Source organism: Alexandromys fortis, unplaced genomic scaffold, assembly GCF_014885135.2.
Source record: "Alexandromys fortis isolate MF-2015 unplaced genomic scaffold, M_Fortis_MF-2015_v1.1 scaffold_79, whole genome shotgun sequence".
Taxonomy (NCBI): Eukaryota; Metazoa; Chordata; class Mammalia; order Rodentia; family Cricetidae; genus Alexandromys; species Alexandromys fortis.
Genome location: NW_026067964.1, coordinates 3,995,270 through 4,012,681, shown reverse-complemented (window position 1 = coordinate 4,012,681; position 17,412 = coordinate 3,995,270). Strand labels below are relative to the sequence as shown.

Genomic DNA, 17,412 nt, shown 5'->3' with positions numbered 1-17,412 from the left:
TAGAATACAGAAAATGATGAGATGTAATGTGTGATTGCAATGTGGTACTTCATAAACAAAAGATCAATTCATATTTCATAGCTTGAGATTCCCAGGTGGTATAGCTTCACTAAGAACGAGAGTCTTGCATTCTTCCAAAGGTTAACTCAACCAAGAGGTTTTTAAGTGAGATTTTTAGGGAACTGAGGGGAAATTGGAATTGAGAACACGTGCTCTATACACATCCTAAGCTGATATTCAGCACAGACCATGGAACCAAAGAGAACCTTCCATGTTCCTGACTCCCCCTCAAGGTGATAGGTTTGCCTAACTCACTAAGGTACCAACATCTGGGAAACACCATGGTTCCCCAACATAAAAGGAACAGAATTTCATGCCTTGGCTTGATCTGCACATAATGGTCCATCACGGCTGCCTGATGATACACTAAGCCTTTTTCAGCACCACTGTGGCAGCTAAAGTCAGCTAAAGCCTGGATAGGGTATTTAAAGTAAGGTGGGCTTGGGGACCCAAGTTTGTAATCTCAAGAGCCCAGGAGGCTGAGGCAGAATGATGGAAAGCTTGCAGCCTGCTCAGACAACATAGTGAGCCCAAGAGCAGCCTCAAACTTAGTAAGACCCTGCCTCAAAATTAAAAAAAAAATCATAAAAGGACTGGGCATATAGCTCCATGATAGAGCAATTACCTAACATATACAAGACCTGGGTTCAATAAACCTTCTCTCTCTCTCTCTCTCTCTCTCTCTCTCTCTCTCTCTCTCTCTCTCTCTCACACACACACACACACACACCTTACATGTCTATTATGGATCATTATTTACACAAACTGAGTTACGCTGGAGATGAATATGAATTTACTCTGATAAAGAATCAGAGAAATTTTAGAGAGGAAGAGGCCATCTCAGTCCTCTTAACCCTGACCCCCATCTCCAAAGAAGGCTCCATGGCACCTAAACTTCTGTGGATTGTACAGTTCAAACGTTAGAAATATCCACTGGCTCTGAATGAAAGAGAATTTTTGTGTAATTAATTTATTTAATTAGAGAGGATTTAACTTGAAGAGAACCACGGTGAGGCATAGAAGCGCCCTGTCCCTCTGGCTGTTACCTATTTCAGAGCCCACATCTCCCCAACTCTAAGTTGTCCACTCCCCACTGGTCCTCTTAACCCTTTTGCTTAGCCTTGGTCTGTGTGCTTCAGCTTGATTTTCCAGAACCCCCCTCTGCCCTTCTGGCCCTGGCCTCTCTCCGATCTCACAGAGCGACACCTTCACAGCGACCTAACCTCCTCTGTCACCTCCAACCTGCCATCTCCCGCCTCACATCTACCATCCCCTACTTCAAATATTTGCATTTCTCTCCCAATTCCAACCTGTCTTTCACACAGCTAATTAGCTCAGGTTTTTATGCCGTGGTGTGTTTGGCACAAGCTGTTGCATTAACCTCCAGAGTGACCTTCACGCTTGCAGAAATGACCGTCATAGTCAACACAGCATTTGTGATGTATCTGAGGCTTTGATAACAGTTATATTTAGATTTTTCTCATTTAATACTCCCAGTAAAATCTAGTAGTCTTTACTCCTGACATGAAGATATAGCTACTGAGGAACGGAACTGTTCAACCTACAATTGTGAACCATTATACTTCAATAAAGTAGATTTTTCCAAGTCCATCTGACTTTTTACGTCTCCCATCTCTTTGTCTTCTCATACTGCTACCAGAGCGACTTCCCCAAACCCTGATCTAGGATAAAATCAATCCCACTTCCTTGACATTAATGTCTTTCACAGTCTGCCTAGAGCTTGACCTCAGTCAGCTCCAAACTGCCACCAGACCTCAGCCAAACCACGCTCCCAGCAAATGCCTCACAGCGTCCATACCCTTTGACAGCTACAGCATTTTCCCAGGATTCCACTCTTCTCACCTGCCCACTTGGTTCTTCTTTATCCTCCAAATACCTGCTCAAATCTTCCATCCCGGATAAGTTTCCTTATGCTCTCAGAGGTCAGCCTGGTGAGTCTGTGCCCCGAGAGACCGCAGCACTGTGCTCTCTGTCAGATGGAGAAGGCTGTACTAAAACTCACCTCATTTCAAGTTACACTGTGGGGAAAAAACTCCCAAATGGAAAAGATCAGAAAATGCTCCATAAAATACTCCCCAACGTACCTTGCCAGGCACCTCGCTCATGGTGGGACTCAATTAATGCCTATTGAATTAAATGTCCTTGTTACTTCTATTTTTTTAAAAAATTACTTTTGGGGGCTGGAGAGATGGCTCAGTGGTTGAGAGCACTGGCTGCTTTTCTAAAGGACCCAAGTTCAGTTCCTAGCACCCACAGAGGCTGTCTCCCAAGCTTCTGTTAACTCCAGCTCCAGGGAGTCTGACGCCCTCTTCTGGACTCTTCGGGCACTGCACTCACATGTATCCATACACACATAACCCTCTCCCATATACACCTAATATGTTTTTAATCTTAAATTTCTGACAGTCTCATACACATACACAATATCTAGCGACTCTATTAGCCCTCTTTGCCCCCTTTTCTCTCCCTTTCTTTCTTCATGAACCCCCTTTTTTCCCCAATTAGCTTCCCTCTGGTTTCTCCCACCTCTAGCAAACCTTAGCAGACAACACTGCCTCCAGAAGAGGTGAGGCCTCAAGGGCACCTCCTTTATTCTTGACGGAAGCATGAAGGGCCTGATCTTGTGTAGGTAGTCATAGCTGCTACGTGTTCATGATTTGCAACAGCCATGCAATCTCTGAATGGTGGCATGCCATGGTACTCTTCCCCATCTTCCATTTCTTCTTCTTATTTATTTATTTACTTGATTTTTCGAGGCAGGGTTTCTCTGTAGCACTGGAGCCTGTCCTGAAACTAGCTCTTGTAGACCAGGCTGGCCTTGAACTCATAGAGGTACGCCTGCCTCTGCCTCCTGAGTGCTGGGATTAAAGGTGTGCACAACCATCACCTGGCCATCCATCTTCTATTTCTTAAACGCTCTCCTCTCCCTCTTCTCTGATGTCTCCTGAACCTTGGGAGGAGGGTGTTTCCCTTTTCCTTAACACTGTTTACTCCTTCAGTTTCCCTAGAGCCTGGTTCTTTCCAAATTATGCTTTTTAAAACTCCTGTCCTCAAAATTATCATGTCTTCAAAATTATCACTGCGTGTGAGATTTAAAGATTATAGTTACAGTTTGCCTCGAAAAGGACAAAGAAACACAAACAGGATGCTTAATGATTAAATATTCAATATTAGTTATCAAGGATGTTCTTGAGTTTTCCAACAATTTTGTATCTACCATGGCCACAATAATGTTTTGATTCCTGAATACTTAATTTTGGAACCCTAAACAAGTAGAGCTAAAGATGCGGAGTCCTCTGATCCACGAGGATGTAGGAAGAAGGAAGTCTATGAGCACGAGGCCCGCCCTACTGATGTGGAGGAGAGGGAAGGGCAGCCAGTAGGTGCTGTTCTGCACTAGGCTGGAGCTGGGGCCAGGCTGCAGCTCGAATGACCACATCGCATTACAGCTTTAGGACACAGTGTGCTTACTCACTAGCCTCCGGGTGGGAAGGAAGCCAGCCAGGTCCCAGAGGACACCTTCAGGATGAGACTCAGCAGAGGACACCAAGGAGGATGACTGGCATCTGGGAGGACCCTGCCTTGTAACCAACGGCAGAAAATCTAACATCTGTGGTCACGTACCTAAATGCCGCCTTAAGGAATCGGTAACCCGGTTCTCTGTGTTTGTACAAAGCCATTTGCAGCAGCCAACAAATTCATTTCCAGACTCCAAGGCTCTGTCTTTGCCATAAGACTAAGCATTATTTTCAGGAAACAAACCACTGTCGCCCTGGTGAAGGCTGTTGGCACTGTCACCTTAAACACAATGGCTCCTAACTCTTTGGTACTTCATCCACGATAGATAGAGAAATAACCCAAGGACATTTCAACCTTCCCTAAAGACCCCAAAGTGAGACCGCACAAAATGGGAATTTCCTTCCTGCTAAAAGCTGCGTTCTGCATTTCCTTGCTGACCAAGTGCTCTCTTGCAGGTGAACCAATGAGTTAATGCCTGCTGACTGTCTCTGGCCTAGCGCCCATCTCCTCTTTAGACTTTACTCAGGATCCTGCCCCCTAATGAGCGTGCCTGCCTTATCTGTGTCATCTTCTCTCTACGACTTTACTCAGGATCCTGCCCTGTAAGGAGTGTGCCTTGTTTCCCTGGCTGCTGACACTTGCTTCCTTGTCCTGAGAATCTGCAGACATGCCCGTTTCTCCTTTCTAGACTCTAGTTTCTGAGGGTAGATCAATCTTCTCCCTCTCCCCATCTCTCTGTCCTCCTTTCTGTTTTCCTCCTATATTCCCAATGGTGTCACTGCTTCACATGCCACAAATGTTCAATAAATCGACTTTAGCAACGGGGGGTGAACTACCTTAAAGAACAACATTTACTCCTGCAAGAAATGACTCATTAGATAATTAAATATTTACACTCCCTTCTTCCGGTCCAATTAACAGTGTTATCTGTGCACACAGACAAATGTACACACAGTACGCCCGAGTTACCCTAAGTCGATCTTTGGGCAAACACAAAAGAGAATCAACCCCATAAATAATTAAAACATGAACTGGGTCATATTTCGTATCTGGTTTTCTTTGAGAAAACTGACATGATGCTTCGTAGCAAATGAAAATTTATTTTGCAAATCCATATCCACAAAATGCCACCAAGCATGGGTCACGCATCTTTCTTTTCTGGTTTTGATCCCATTGCTATGACTTAGCGTGGTAATGATATTACAAAGCCATTAGCCGATGAAATGAAAATGGCAAAACAATTTAAATGCTTGTCTAAAGAGACTCTGTTAGACCGCAATTATGAGTGAAATTACAATGGCAGAATAATTGAAATGCAAGTCTGGAAGACAGAGCCATGAAACCATAAAAACCAGCTTCCGCTAGGGACTCACACCCTTGTGTGAAAACAAGTCCTTCTGAGGGCGCAGTTGCAAGTCACTGAAGGGCAGCATTCACAGACAGATGAAACAATCCAGGAACCTCTTCTTCTGCCTTGCTATCTACACTTGACAATGCCACCTGCAGACGTGTGTCATCATGGGTGCTGGCTTCTGTGACCGATTGATACGGGAACCCTATGCAATGTTGTGCATGAGTAAAGGAAGAAGGGCAAGACTGGTGTGGGTTTTCCTGCAATAACTCTAACATAAAAGCTGGTGCTATAGCTTGAACAAGGTTTCCTTCCAAATTTAACACTTCAGTGATTAAGTACCGATGTGGATATAATTCTTAGGCTTTAACTTGAAACATTCTGCTGATAGATACATCCTTTGGCAAATCTTGAAAATTCCTGACTAATTAGGCCCATACTAATACATCTGCCTACCAAAGGAAAAGAAAACCAGCAAATCAAAACACAGTGTCAGATACATGAGCTCTGCTGAGAAAAATCAATTTGATGACTAGCTAAGCTTTCTCCTCTGAAGCACAGTGAGGTCTGCCTTTTGATGGCTGAACACACACTTGAGTCTATCAGCAAAGACAGGCAAGTTATTCGCCAGTTCCCACCTGTGACCCTTCACAGTCTGCTTTCATGGACCCGGTGCTTCCATTTACACAGGAGGAAATAAATAAACACACACACACACACACAGGAGCTAATTTAAAGAATAAAACTCTTTAAAGGAATTAAACCATCCTCTCCTTTGTGACTTTCTCTTGTGGTGCCAGAGAGGAAGCTGGGAAATTTCATCTAGCCACACACATTTCTTTGCATCAATGATCATGACATTATCTAATAAACAACTATGTTCTCAATTTCTCAAGCTTTGTTTATAGAAGTCTCCTGGAAATATAGACAGCAGTATTCTGATTGTGTAAGATTTTCATCTATTCAAGCATGTTCTTTGAGACAGACTTTCATTTTCTTCCTTCCTTCCTTCCTTTCTTTCTTTCTTTCTTCCTTTCTTTCTTTCTTTCTTTCTTTCAAGATTTCTTTATTTTGTGTAGATATGAGCGCTCTATCTACATGTATGACTTTATATCATAAAGGGGCATCAGATACCACTATAGATGGTTGTGAGCCACCATGTGGTTACTGGGAATTGAACTCAGGACCTCTGGAAGAGCAGCCAGTAATCTTAATAGCTGAGCCCTCTCTCCAGTGCTGAGGCAGAATTTCTAAGAGGAGTTTGAAAATCTTTCTGACTTAGTGTATCAAGTAGTTGACATGGCCCTTAAACTCTGTATGTCTCCCGAGTGCTGGGATTAAAGGCATGCGGATCTCTGTGAGTTCAAGGCTAGCCTGGTCTACAAGAGCTAAGAGCTAGTTCCAGGACAGAAACCAAAAGCTACGGAGAAACCCTGTCTCAAAAAAACAAACAAACAAACAAACAAAAAAACAAAAAAAAACTGTGTATGTCTGCTCCTCCAGTTTACCGCAAGAGAATGAACCTCTCCACAAAAGATCCTTCTGTGTATGGTGAACTGAATATAAAAACCAAGTCTGTTGCCTAGATACCTTACAGAAGTCATATCTCAACACATAAAATTGAATGACTAATAACATTTGAAGTCAATTTTAAAATTATATTAGAGAATGAAGTTTGTCCAGTTTAGAAATGAAGATACAAACCCCCAAAACAATTTTAAAATCATCTATAGAAAATTCTATGTAGAAAGCTAATTAGGAAAAAAAAACAAGCAAATACTCTCATAGATCATAGGAAAAATATGTATCAGTGTTCTGACACTAAGTGACGGTATTAGATGTAATATCTGAAATCAACACTCATGAGTTTCATAGAATCAACCTCTATTTAGAAAATTATCAAGTGAGTTTCCTATAAAGATACTGGGGATGGAAACCAGGGTTTTTCACGTGCTTGGCAAGTGCTCTGCCGCTGAACTCCATCCCCAGCCTTACCTGAGGCATCAGTAAAGGAGCCACCAATGCAGGTCTCTACTGTCATGTACCCATGTAACATACACTAACGTTTTGGTAAAGGAAAGGCTGTATCCACAATGGTGACCTACAAGACTGTATCGCTAATGATGTCAGAGCTATGTGCATGTGTAGATTTTATAACAGTTACATACCAATTAGTGACACCCTTCTCATTAAATGGCTCATGACTTCTGCTAGAGTAGCTTGAAATACATTTCTCTAACTTACTTTAAAATGCTCACAAATAGGCTGTATTGATGAATATATAAAACATGAAGAGAACGTCAGAAAAGTTAGCTACCAAACCCAGGTAAGATTCTGTACAGGTGCTCATGACACAATTTTTCTATTTTTTTTTTGTACTTATAAGATTTCTCATTAAAAAAAAATGCAGTTCTCTAGATGAGTGTTATTTACTCTGGGCTCCATAATTAAAAGCGATTTCAGAGCTGTCTCGCTGACATAAAACACTCACCTAGCCATCCGGATCCTGAATTCGGTATGCAGAGGTCTGTCTCTGCACTGGGTAGCACGAAGCCCACCACAAACACCTCCACACCATCCGCCATGAGAGCCATGCCCAGGACAAAGAAAAGGGCCCACTGGAAACGACCGTGGCCACACTCCTGGATGATCAGCTCATACTGCTGGGCCAGCTCTTCCTCGTCAGCCCTCCGCTCTGACTCCAGCTCTCGGCGGTCCTTGAACTCATCTCTTTTGGGCTGTCCCACCGACACTATGCTGTCCTTCCCCTGGCTCATGCTGGGGATGCCCTGGTACTCCCCTTCATAGATCTCATCCTCTTCGTCATGGCCCTCCGTGGCCTCGCTGGAGCCCTCGTCATCGTTGGCCTCCCCGCTGTAGGTTTCTCCGGGCGGGTAGTAGTCGTCGTCCTCCTCTTCATCCTGGAACCGACTGTAGGACCGCTGGGTGTATTCATCCTGGGCCCGGTCCACTGCCTGGCTCACCTTCTTCACCGTTTGCTTCTTCACCTCTTTGGCAATGTCCTTGGCACCCTTCATCAGTGAGGTCCTATCCTTGTAGGAGTCTTCCATGTTGTCTCAGCTGATGGCCAACGTGCAGCAGGGGAGTGTCCACGAGTGTTCAGCAGCTCAGCTCTAAGGGCATCACTTACCCGTGGTTCCGAATAGATCTGTATGGCAAGAACCAGAAGAGATGCTCATTATTCCTTTCATCTTCCATCACTCAGCTCTTGGCCCCTTTTCACTACTCCACACTGCAGCAGACAGACACAGAAAGACACAGAATGCACTTTTCTTGCTTTGCTAGCACACACACGTGAGCACACTAGGCTGTTTCTTTGCTCAAGTACAAACCACACCTGGAGTAGCTAACCAAGGTTGCTACTGTAGTTTTTATTTTAAAGAACTTTGCTTGTAGGGTAACGTTGCTCAGGTATTCTACTGAGAATGAAGCTAACTCCCTTCCACCTTTTAAAACAAAAACAATGCATCTCAAAAGGCTTCCCCAAGACTCAGAGATAATCAAGGAAGCTTGAAGAGCCGGAGGTGGGTGGATGACAATAAGAAAATTTTATCCCGGAGAGAGCAGGACAGCTACACAAATGAAGTCACAGTGGTTGTGACAACATGCATAAAACCCGGAAACCCAGGCAAGCTGGAGCTAGAAAAACATCTCAGCATGGAGATGGGGGTGGGGATGTGGAGGGGAGGTGGGCAGAAAGTCCTATTCCTAGCTAAGGAGCTACTAGTGATTAATAGCTACTGGGAGGAGCAGGGTCAGTTTCAGTTACAATTATGACCTCCGATGGGACAGCTATGTTTCAAGACAAGCCCTACACCCGAGTATTTGGCCAGCACACGCTGGACAGATTTGATGAGTTTTTTTTTTAAAGGGGAGGGCACAAAGTTGGGTGGGTGAGGAGGTAGGGATGAGTCTGGGGGGAGCTGACGGAAGGGAATGATTATGATCAAAACACACGGTAAGAAATTCTTCAAGAATTTAAAAAATATTTTTTAAAAACCTGTAAGGTTATATCCTGATTCACAGACACACAGACATGTACAGACTCACAAGACATGCATCTATACACAGTGAAGGCACAGCTGGACGGGGACTAGAAGAAGTCCCATCTCTCATTCTGTCCCCTGAACAACTCACTGGTCAGTTCTCATGCCATGCCACCTGTCACGATGCATTTTCCCTGCCCCCACACTTGATGTCCACAAAAGTCTCCCAAAGACACTTCCCATGGAGTCTCCCTTCCCACCGCAGCTGTGTCTGTAGGAAGCTGACAGCTAATCAAGTGAGTTTATGTGGAATCACAGAATTAGAACACACATTTTGTTTGTGGAGGTCTTCCCTATCAGAGCTCACCCCAGCCCGAACGGAAGAGGAAAGCCCGGGCGATGGGCCTTCACAGCTCCACCAGCAAGTCCTCCAGGTTTATCTCTGCTGTCCTCAAATGCAGACATTCGATGGTGGATACGTAATTGACGGCACATTAGAAGTGATGCTTCTTTCCCAAGCAGGTCCTATCTGGAAGACGTAGTCACTGCTTGCTTGTGGGCAGCCTTGTGCCAGGGTCCTCCTTTCCTTCTTGCCGTCTGCTTCCCTGCCCTACCACACACTGGTGCCATGTTGCTCTCTCTGCCTGATCGCGGACTCACAGACAACAGGGTCAGCTGACCACAGAGTACAACATCTGGAGTGCCCCTAAAAGAAACTCTTCCTTCAAAATCCTCTTAGATACTTGCAGTGATGTCATGCTAACTAATACAAAAACAACACTTGGGTTGCAAGCAGTAGTTCTCAGAGTGAAGTTTACTCACCAGGTGTGGCCGAAAGCAAGGCTCACAACCATCTTAAAACATCATTCACGTTTGCAGAGAGTGATCCTTTATTTCTACATGGATTACGGAGTATAATACATACTGTGCACCAGGCTCTGCCTGCTTTAACTGAAAATTAAAATTCATTGAAAAAACCAATGGACTAGGGAGATGGCTCAGCAGTTAGTGCATTTTCTGCATGAGCAAAGGACTTCCGCGAGATCTATAGAACCCACGGAAATGCTGGATGGCGGCATGCCTGGAACTCCAGTCTCCAAAGGTGGAGGACAGAGAACCCTAGATAATGCTGGCTAGACAAATGAGTCATGCCGGTCAGCTCTGGATTTGATTAAGAGACCCTGCTTCAAAGAAGAACGTGGATGGCTCATCAAGGAAGACTCCCAACATCAACTTCAAGTTCCCACATGAGCAGGTGCACATATGCCTGTGAGCACACGCACATGCACACACACACACACACACTCTCTCACACACACACACACTCACTCACTGCAAATAAACAAATGAAAAGAAAAAGAAAACCAAAACAAATTCAGTTGGTTTAGTGCATACTATACCAGGTATGTATTAGCATTTTATGTTCCCCCTTATATTTTTTTACAAACTCTTTCAATCCGATAAAATAAACACTATGGCCTCCATCTTTCAGATGCGAATACCAAAGCAGAAAGGGATGAGCAAGTCGAGGACCACAGGGCTTGTCAGAGCAGCTGGGGCTCACTCTCAGCTGGGTCTGAGTCCAAGGCTTGTGCCTTCACCTGATCCACCTCATCCGGTGCTCCCATTGGGGGTAAATGCTCCAGCCCGGATTCTATTCTTTTCCTCCCTGAACTCATTGCTTCACCACCCCGTCTCCAAACTACACTGTGGGCTCTAAAAGGAAAGGAGTTGGAGTTGTTGATGACATCTTTTCATCAAGGATAGCTGTCAATGGATAGCAGTTCCCAAGTGCAGTCTGGTTTGTCCACGGAAACAATCACAATACAGCGGCTGTCTTTCCAAAGACAAAATGGTGATGTTAGATAGGTGTAGTGATCAAGAGGGCGGGAGATTCGGCAAAGCCTCCAGACTCCCACCATCTCCAAAATACGCATGATGACACCCTATCTTACTCAGACAGAAGTAACGCCTGAGGCCGTTCCCCACTCAAGCATAAGGTTCTACCCTTTCACACCTCCACACCTGTCACGTGTCAGCTAAGGGCACCTAGGGTGACCCTGAAACGCAGGTGCTCACAGCTCTCTGCACAGAGGGAAAGCAGATCCAGCACCTCGGATGCAGTCCTCTGGAAGACAGCAGCAGGTGCCAACTGATGGAAAGGAGGCACAGAGGGAAGCTGGAGCACAGTGCGGGGAGCATCAAGAGTATGCGGGGAGCGCCAAGAGTATGCGGGGAGCGCAGTGAGCTTGCCATCATCTTTCTTCTATTGGCAGTACTGGGGGTCTCTGCAAACACTCTGACACCGAGGAAGAGCCCCAGTGTCACTTTTTGTGTAAATGCCCTGATCATCATGTTGAGCCAGAGAACCCACAGCTGATTGATACTGTATCTTTAAAGGTGATATTTAAAACCAATAACTTTATTTCAAATGACATTTGATATATTCCGTGATACACACATTTTGCACAAATAGAGAAGGAGTAACCTCTACATATGGATGAGAATTATTCTGACAAGCATGGTGTGTGTATGCTGAGTGTGTGTTTTTGCTTTTGGTGGTTCACAAAATAGCGTATATCTAGTAATGTCATATAGTGTTTTAAAGCTATTTCACACAAGCTCCCACAGCACACAGCCCCCATGCGTGAACACATACAAACACTTACACATACATACACACACTCACATACACACGCATACTCACAAATATTCCCCACGTACACACATACACATGCACACACACACACACACATTTCTGTTTCTCCACAAAGCCCCCACCTTCAGCATTTCCCTCATCATCACTACCATAACCAGTTCCTGGGATGCTCCTCCTCTCTAAAACTTGCACATGCCTTTCAGATGCTTGACAGTGCATCTTTCTCATACGTGCCTTCCCATAGATTTAAAAACACCGTACTCTCACTGCATACTGGTACCCAAAATAGCATCAATCTATTCTCTCCACAGTGAGTGTCAGGCCAGAATGGGTTACACAGCAAGCCTTTGTCTCAAGAGAGAAAAATATCAAATTGAGCAGGCCCGCTCCAGAGCTCACCCTGTGAAGTACCATATCAACTACCTTTTAGCGAAACTGTGAGCGTGTGGTGGAAATGAATCTTTGGTAAAAGACAGCACCACCCAGTAGCCTGGGCATCATCTAGACTTTCTGCAAATGCCCGGCATAAAGGGGTTGTGCAGAGATACTTACTATGAAAGGACTCAGCTCCCCAAGGCAGGGAGAATGGAGGAATAGAGAGCTGTTATTGAAAGCATAAATGTTTCAGTTTTTACAAAATAAAGGGTTATGAAGAAGGACCATGATGACAGTTGTGGAAGAGTATGAGTGTATAGCTACAGATGATTAAATGAAAATTTTATGCTATGCTGACGTTATCACAATAAAAATACTGGAGAAAAGAATTTTAAATATATTCTATTAAGTCTTTGAAATTTTTATATTTTGTGTTTTGATCATATTCACTTTTTATTCTGTCCCCCCCCAAAAAACTCTTCTTAAATACACCCCCCCATTTCAAGTCTTTTTAAAGAAAATATTACCTCATAGCAGATATCCTGGGAAAATAATTTGGAAATTCAGAATCACACACACGAGAGTGAGAAAGAGAGAGACAGAGACAGAGAGGTATATTTCTACAATCCAGATTCTTAACAATCAGTAGTTCTGCTTCCAGCATTTGACTGTGTGGAGGCAGGAGCAGGGAGCAGGAGCACGGACCTGGTCGGATCACACTGAGCACACGCGTTTGAAATCCTGCTCAGATCCCTCTAACACCTATAACTCTTCCACTGTAAAATCCCCTACTTGTTTGCTCAGTGGCTATCTCAAGCCACACAAGACTTCATCCCAATGTGGACTGAGTTTTGGCTGTCAGCACACCTTTGAGGGTAGTAGTTCTCAGACCTGGGGATCCCCAGGAAATCCCCAAGATTATTCAAGGACACTGTAAGGTTCTGTAACAGCAGAAAGCTGTGGTTTGGCTTCATTCTCAGAAGTCATGAAGGGATAGTGACGTTCTGCAGGGGCTGCCCGGTAAGTAGTAATGTCGCTGCCCCTGTTGCTAATGGGGCGTGGCCTTGCAGAGCACAAGGGTCATCAGATCAGTGACATCATTCTCAAGTTTAGTTTCTAGTGTTTGATCAATAGATATAATCACACAGACGAAATCTTGCTTATCATTAGTAAGCTTTAAGAGTGAAAGTAAGTCCGAAAACAACAAAAACAATCACAGACTCACTCTTACAGATTCCTGTTAGGTCAGGACGTGGCCCTGTGAGCCTTCCTATGTGATTTCTGTTTTTCTTATAGGACTTTGTGATTGCCTCTGCTAGGGCCTCAAAGGGTGACAAACGGCTGAACTAGTTTGCTTGTCCTTTGCTCTCAGTAGTGCTGGATTTCCAGTTGTGTACAGATGCTGGATTCTGGGGCTTTCCATCTTGCCTGGGTGGTATTTTCTAACCACTGTCTATGACAGACAGCTGTAGGCTGTCCTTTCTCCCAGTTAGGGGTGGGCAGTGTGCTTCCAACTCCTAGCTTGCCTGCTGACCACACACGAGTCATAACTTGTGACACAGCCTCAGTCCCCATGCTATCTTTGTCCTCTCTTTTTCTTTTCTATCCCCTGAGGATTTCTTTGACATTTTGGGATCAGCCATTTATTATTTAAATGGTGTTTTGAAATATTAAGCAGGGCATGGACTAGGCTATAGGGTAGGGGAGAGGGGACTGGAAACGCATTCAGTCCATCATGTTGGTCCAGAGGTGAGTATTTCCATAACCTGCTTTGATATTGAAATTTTCTATAGCTTTGAAATATTATTCTACCATTTTGATTTGCACTGGGCTATAATTCACCTGACCTGTCTCCTGCCATTGGGCAATTAGGTTGTTTTTATTATTTTAATCTTAGAATCTTAGCAGTGTGTACTGAGAATTCCTGAGGTCAAAAGGAAAACCTAATTTTGGCAATTTGAAAAACCACTGAATCCAGGAAGACTACAAAGGTTCCCTGTTCTTCTGTGTTCTCCCCTATACAGAAATTGGCATTGAGACAAATGAAAAACATGTTCTGGTGTTTTAAGGTGCACCTGACTGCTGGTAAAAACGAACATTTCTCATGAACATCTTCATCCTGTGTCATGCTTGTTTTGGGCTGGCAGCAGGTTGGTGGGCACCTCCAGAAAGGCATGTCGGCGCTCTAGCCACCAGAATCTATGCAGGGTATCGTAGCTGGAAAACAGGTGAATGGGTTAACATATTGACATGAAGCCCGCCTGGACTAGGAGGTTACACTGTAGATCCACAGACAATTGTCCTTGTAAAAAAGGCCAGAAAAGACATGGAAGGGAAGCTGTGGTTATTCCAGCAACAGCCAGAAGCTGAGGGGTCCTAGATCCACCCACCCCAGAGGACAACGAAGGGGTCACCGTTGGAGAAACTGTGACTCAGCTAACACCACCATGTTGGGCTTCTGGCCTCTATAACAGAGAGAAGAGAAATTTCAACTCACTAAGTTTGCAGCCATTTGGAAGGCAGACACAAGACACTAACAGTCTTTTGCCTATTGAGTTTTATGAGAAACAGAAGCTTTTAGTGCACTATAAGTATTTTTCTAAGATGATCTTATCTATGGTGAATGTTTTTGCCATGACTAGCTAAGCTTTTAAATCATTTTTATATAATCTACTTTAGGTTCTTTGTTCATATTTCCCACCCAGTAGGCAAATCTATTAAGGCCCTGTTGAACTTCTAAAGTATGCATCTATAGGAGAATTAGTTTAGTTTAATTGTTCAACATTTAGTTCTGTAACTTGTTTTGTATATTGTATGAGGTACAACTAGCTACCAAATATTTCAGAAACAGTATTAAAATATCCCTCAGACAAGAAATGAGGTTCTTACATGTATCAATCAATGCCTCTTAAGACTTTTGTACTGGTTATCTGTTTTTAGCTTTAATAGTTTGACTTTTTATCTCCTTTCTATATTTTATACCAATGCATGTTACCTTCATGACGCATCCTTTTCATGTATAATTTTTATTATTTTAATCTTTTTTCCTTTTCCAGCGAAACTTAGAATTGCTTGGCCATTGTTTTTCAAAGAAATTTCTATTAATACTGTACTAAATTTACAGATTAATTCCAGAATTAAAAAAATCTAATAATAGACATCTCACCCAATACAGGATAAATATGTTATCCAAGCCTTCTTTAATGCTACTCAGTGAAGTTGATATAGTTTCTTATTGTGACAATTATTTAATACAAAAATACATACATGCATAAATGTATTTAAAACATTGACACCATGTTCATAAACTCTGCTCTGCAGGAGGAAAAGGTAAGCAGACCCAGGGTGTCTTCTCTTGGTCCTGGAAAGAGTTCAGTACTCCTAGATGCTGCCCTCAAGTCACTACTAGTCATCCTATAACCCTTTGGCAGACCAGATGCCCCAGGAGAATCCAAATAATCCCATTATGAAGAACACTCAGCTGAAAGAAAAAAAAAACCCGACACATGTAATTCCTACTCTTTAATAGCAGAGAGGCAGTCACTCACTTCCACTAATTGACCAATGACATTCTGGCAGACGGTTCCCCAGCGTTGAGCAACTGCCAGACTTGAAAAGAGCCATCTGTGAATGTGTCTCTTCCACGGGGACTTGGGAATCATGAGAGAGGAGCTCAGTGGGCAAAGCCAGGAGCCGAGTTCCTTCCAGGAAGCCTGGCCTGGAAGACATGGTGCTGGGTGGGGAAGAGCAGCAGACCCCTCGCCGTGACTCTTGCTTCTTTCCCCGGGGATTAAAGATCATTCACTCAATGTTTATTAAGAGTCTGTGATATACCAAACATTATTTTAGGAGCTCAAAATCAGAGACTAAATAAGACACTAAGTCCCTGGTTGTATAGCCTTTCCTCCTCCATCATCACAATGAGACAAAGGAATACACTTTGATGCAGCAGCGAGTGCTAGAAATCAAAAACAAGACTCAGAGAAGTTCATGCTGATGTCTTATACTGGTGTTCTCCAAACAGGAAAGGAACTCTTTGAGTCACAACAACTACACATAGCTAATGGCTGCCCGGTGGGATGATTCAGCCTACCCAGTGTGGGAGGTATTCTAGGACAAGTGGTCCAGGGAATGGTAATTGGAAGATGAAGCTTGAATAAGTGCTGACTATGGTCAGGATGTAAGTCATGCTATTACCCGGGGGCTCAGACACAGAGAACAGCACGCAAGAGCAAGGGCCCTGGGTGGAGAAAGGCAGGGAATGTGGGTAGCTAAACAGAATCAGGGGGAGAGGATCAAGAAAAGTGACCAGGGACAGATCATCAGGGGCTCTGAAGGTTATAAAAAGAGCCTCGTGTTTGAGTCTGAGATGAGCATAGTGTAGGGAGATGCATTAATTCATCAGTTCATTTTCCATTGCTATAAGAAAATACCGTAATCTAGCTACTTAATAGAACAAAAAAAATTGTTTAGCTTGGAGTTGAAGAGGCTCCAAAAATGTAGCTCCATTTGTTCAGCATCTGGCAAGGACCCCTTTAGCCATGTCACAACACGACAGAGAAGCAGGGAAGAAATGACCGTATGAAGAAGAGATGCCAGGGTAGGACAGTAAGTTGGAAGTCCAGGGAGGAGCCAGACTTGCTCTTTTTATGGTAACCCACTATTGTGAATGCAAACTCCCTGTAGGAGGTCAACATCAACCCTCTGATGGCAGTGTCCCAGTGATGTAATTCCTTCCATACTCCACTACTTCCCAGCCAGTACTCTGGGGCAAGCTCTTAAATCATGATCCACATTCAAGCCTTAACAGGAAGTGCCAGGAGCTAGAAAAATACAGCTCTGTGGTGCAAAACAGGGATTTCCTTTAGGACTTGATTTCCCCCAGTCATCAGAGACAGAATCTCTGTTTCTTGATCTCGTGAACTCTGCCCTTTGACATTTGTAGACATGTTTAATGGGAATACAACCATCTCATGACTTCCAGGTATTTAAGTCCTTAGACGTAGGCTGGAGAGAGGAGGACAGTCAGATGGAAAGTCAGAGCAATCGAAAGAAACCCGGTCATGCCTGGTAGCTACTCCATAAGTACTGTGACAAAGTTGGGGTCATTTATTCCCTCTTGTTTGCCTATTGGTGGAAGCAGAAGAAAAAGAACTGAACACCATCTATAAATTAGATGTGTCTACCCTGTGTGTTTAAAGGCTGCTGTAGAGCCAGCCAAATACTCACGTGAGGAATTATTTTAACCCAAAGATGGAAAGGTACAAACAGTCATGTTGCCCATCTACTATCTTAGTGCAACAGGTGTACAGTTGCTCCCAAATCTTTACCAGAACTCAGCGTTCCTCAAGGAAACAGGTGGCTCAGACACACTGAAATGGTTTAAGTTGTAGACATAAGTAGACCCATCTTGCTTATGG

General features: G+C 43.8%; 1 protein-coding gene across 2 annotated transcripts in view; it reads right to left on the bottom strand.

The window, feature by feature from the left end:
• Sv2c (synaptic vesicle glycoprotein 2C) overlaps window positions 1-17,412 on the bottom strand; it is a 173,590-nt gene that overhangs the window by 123,676 nt on the left and 32,502 nt on the right. Inside the window, exon 2 of one of the 2 annotated variants that reach the window (XM_050153836.1) lies at window positions 7,443-8,120. In XM_050153836.1, coding sequence (XP_050009793.1) covers window positions 7,443-8,022 — 580 coding nt within the window. In that variant the 5' untranslated portion in view covers window positions 8,023-8,120. Of the gene's footprint in view, window positions 1-7,442; window positions 8,121-17,412 lie in introns of those variants that run through there. The other variant, XM_050153838.1, reaches the window with a different exon arrangement.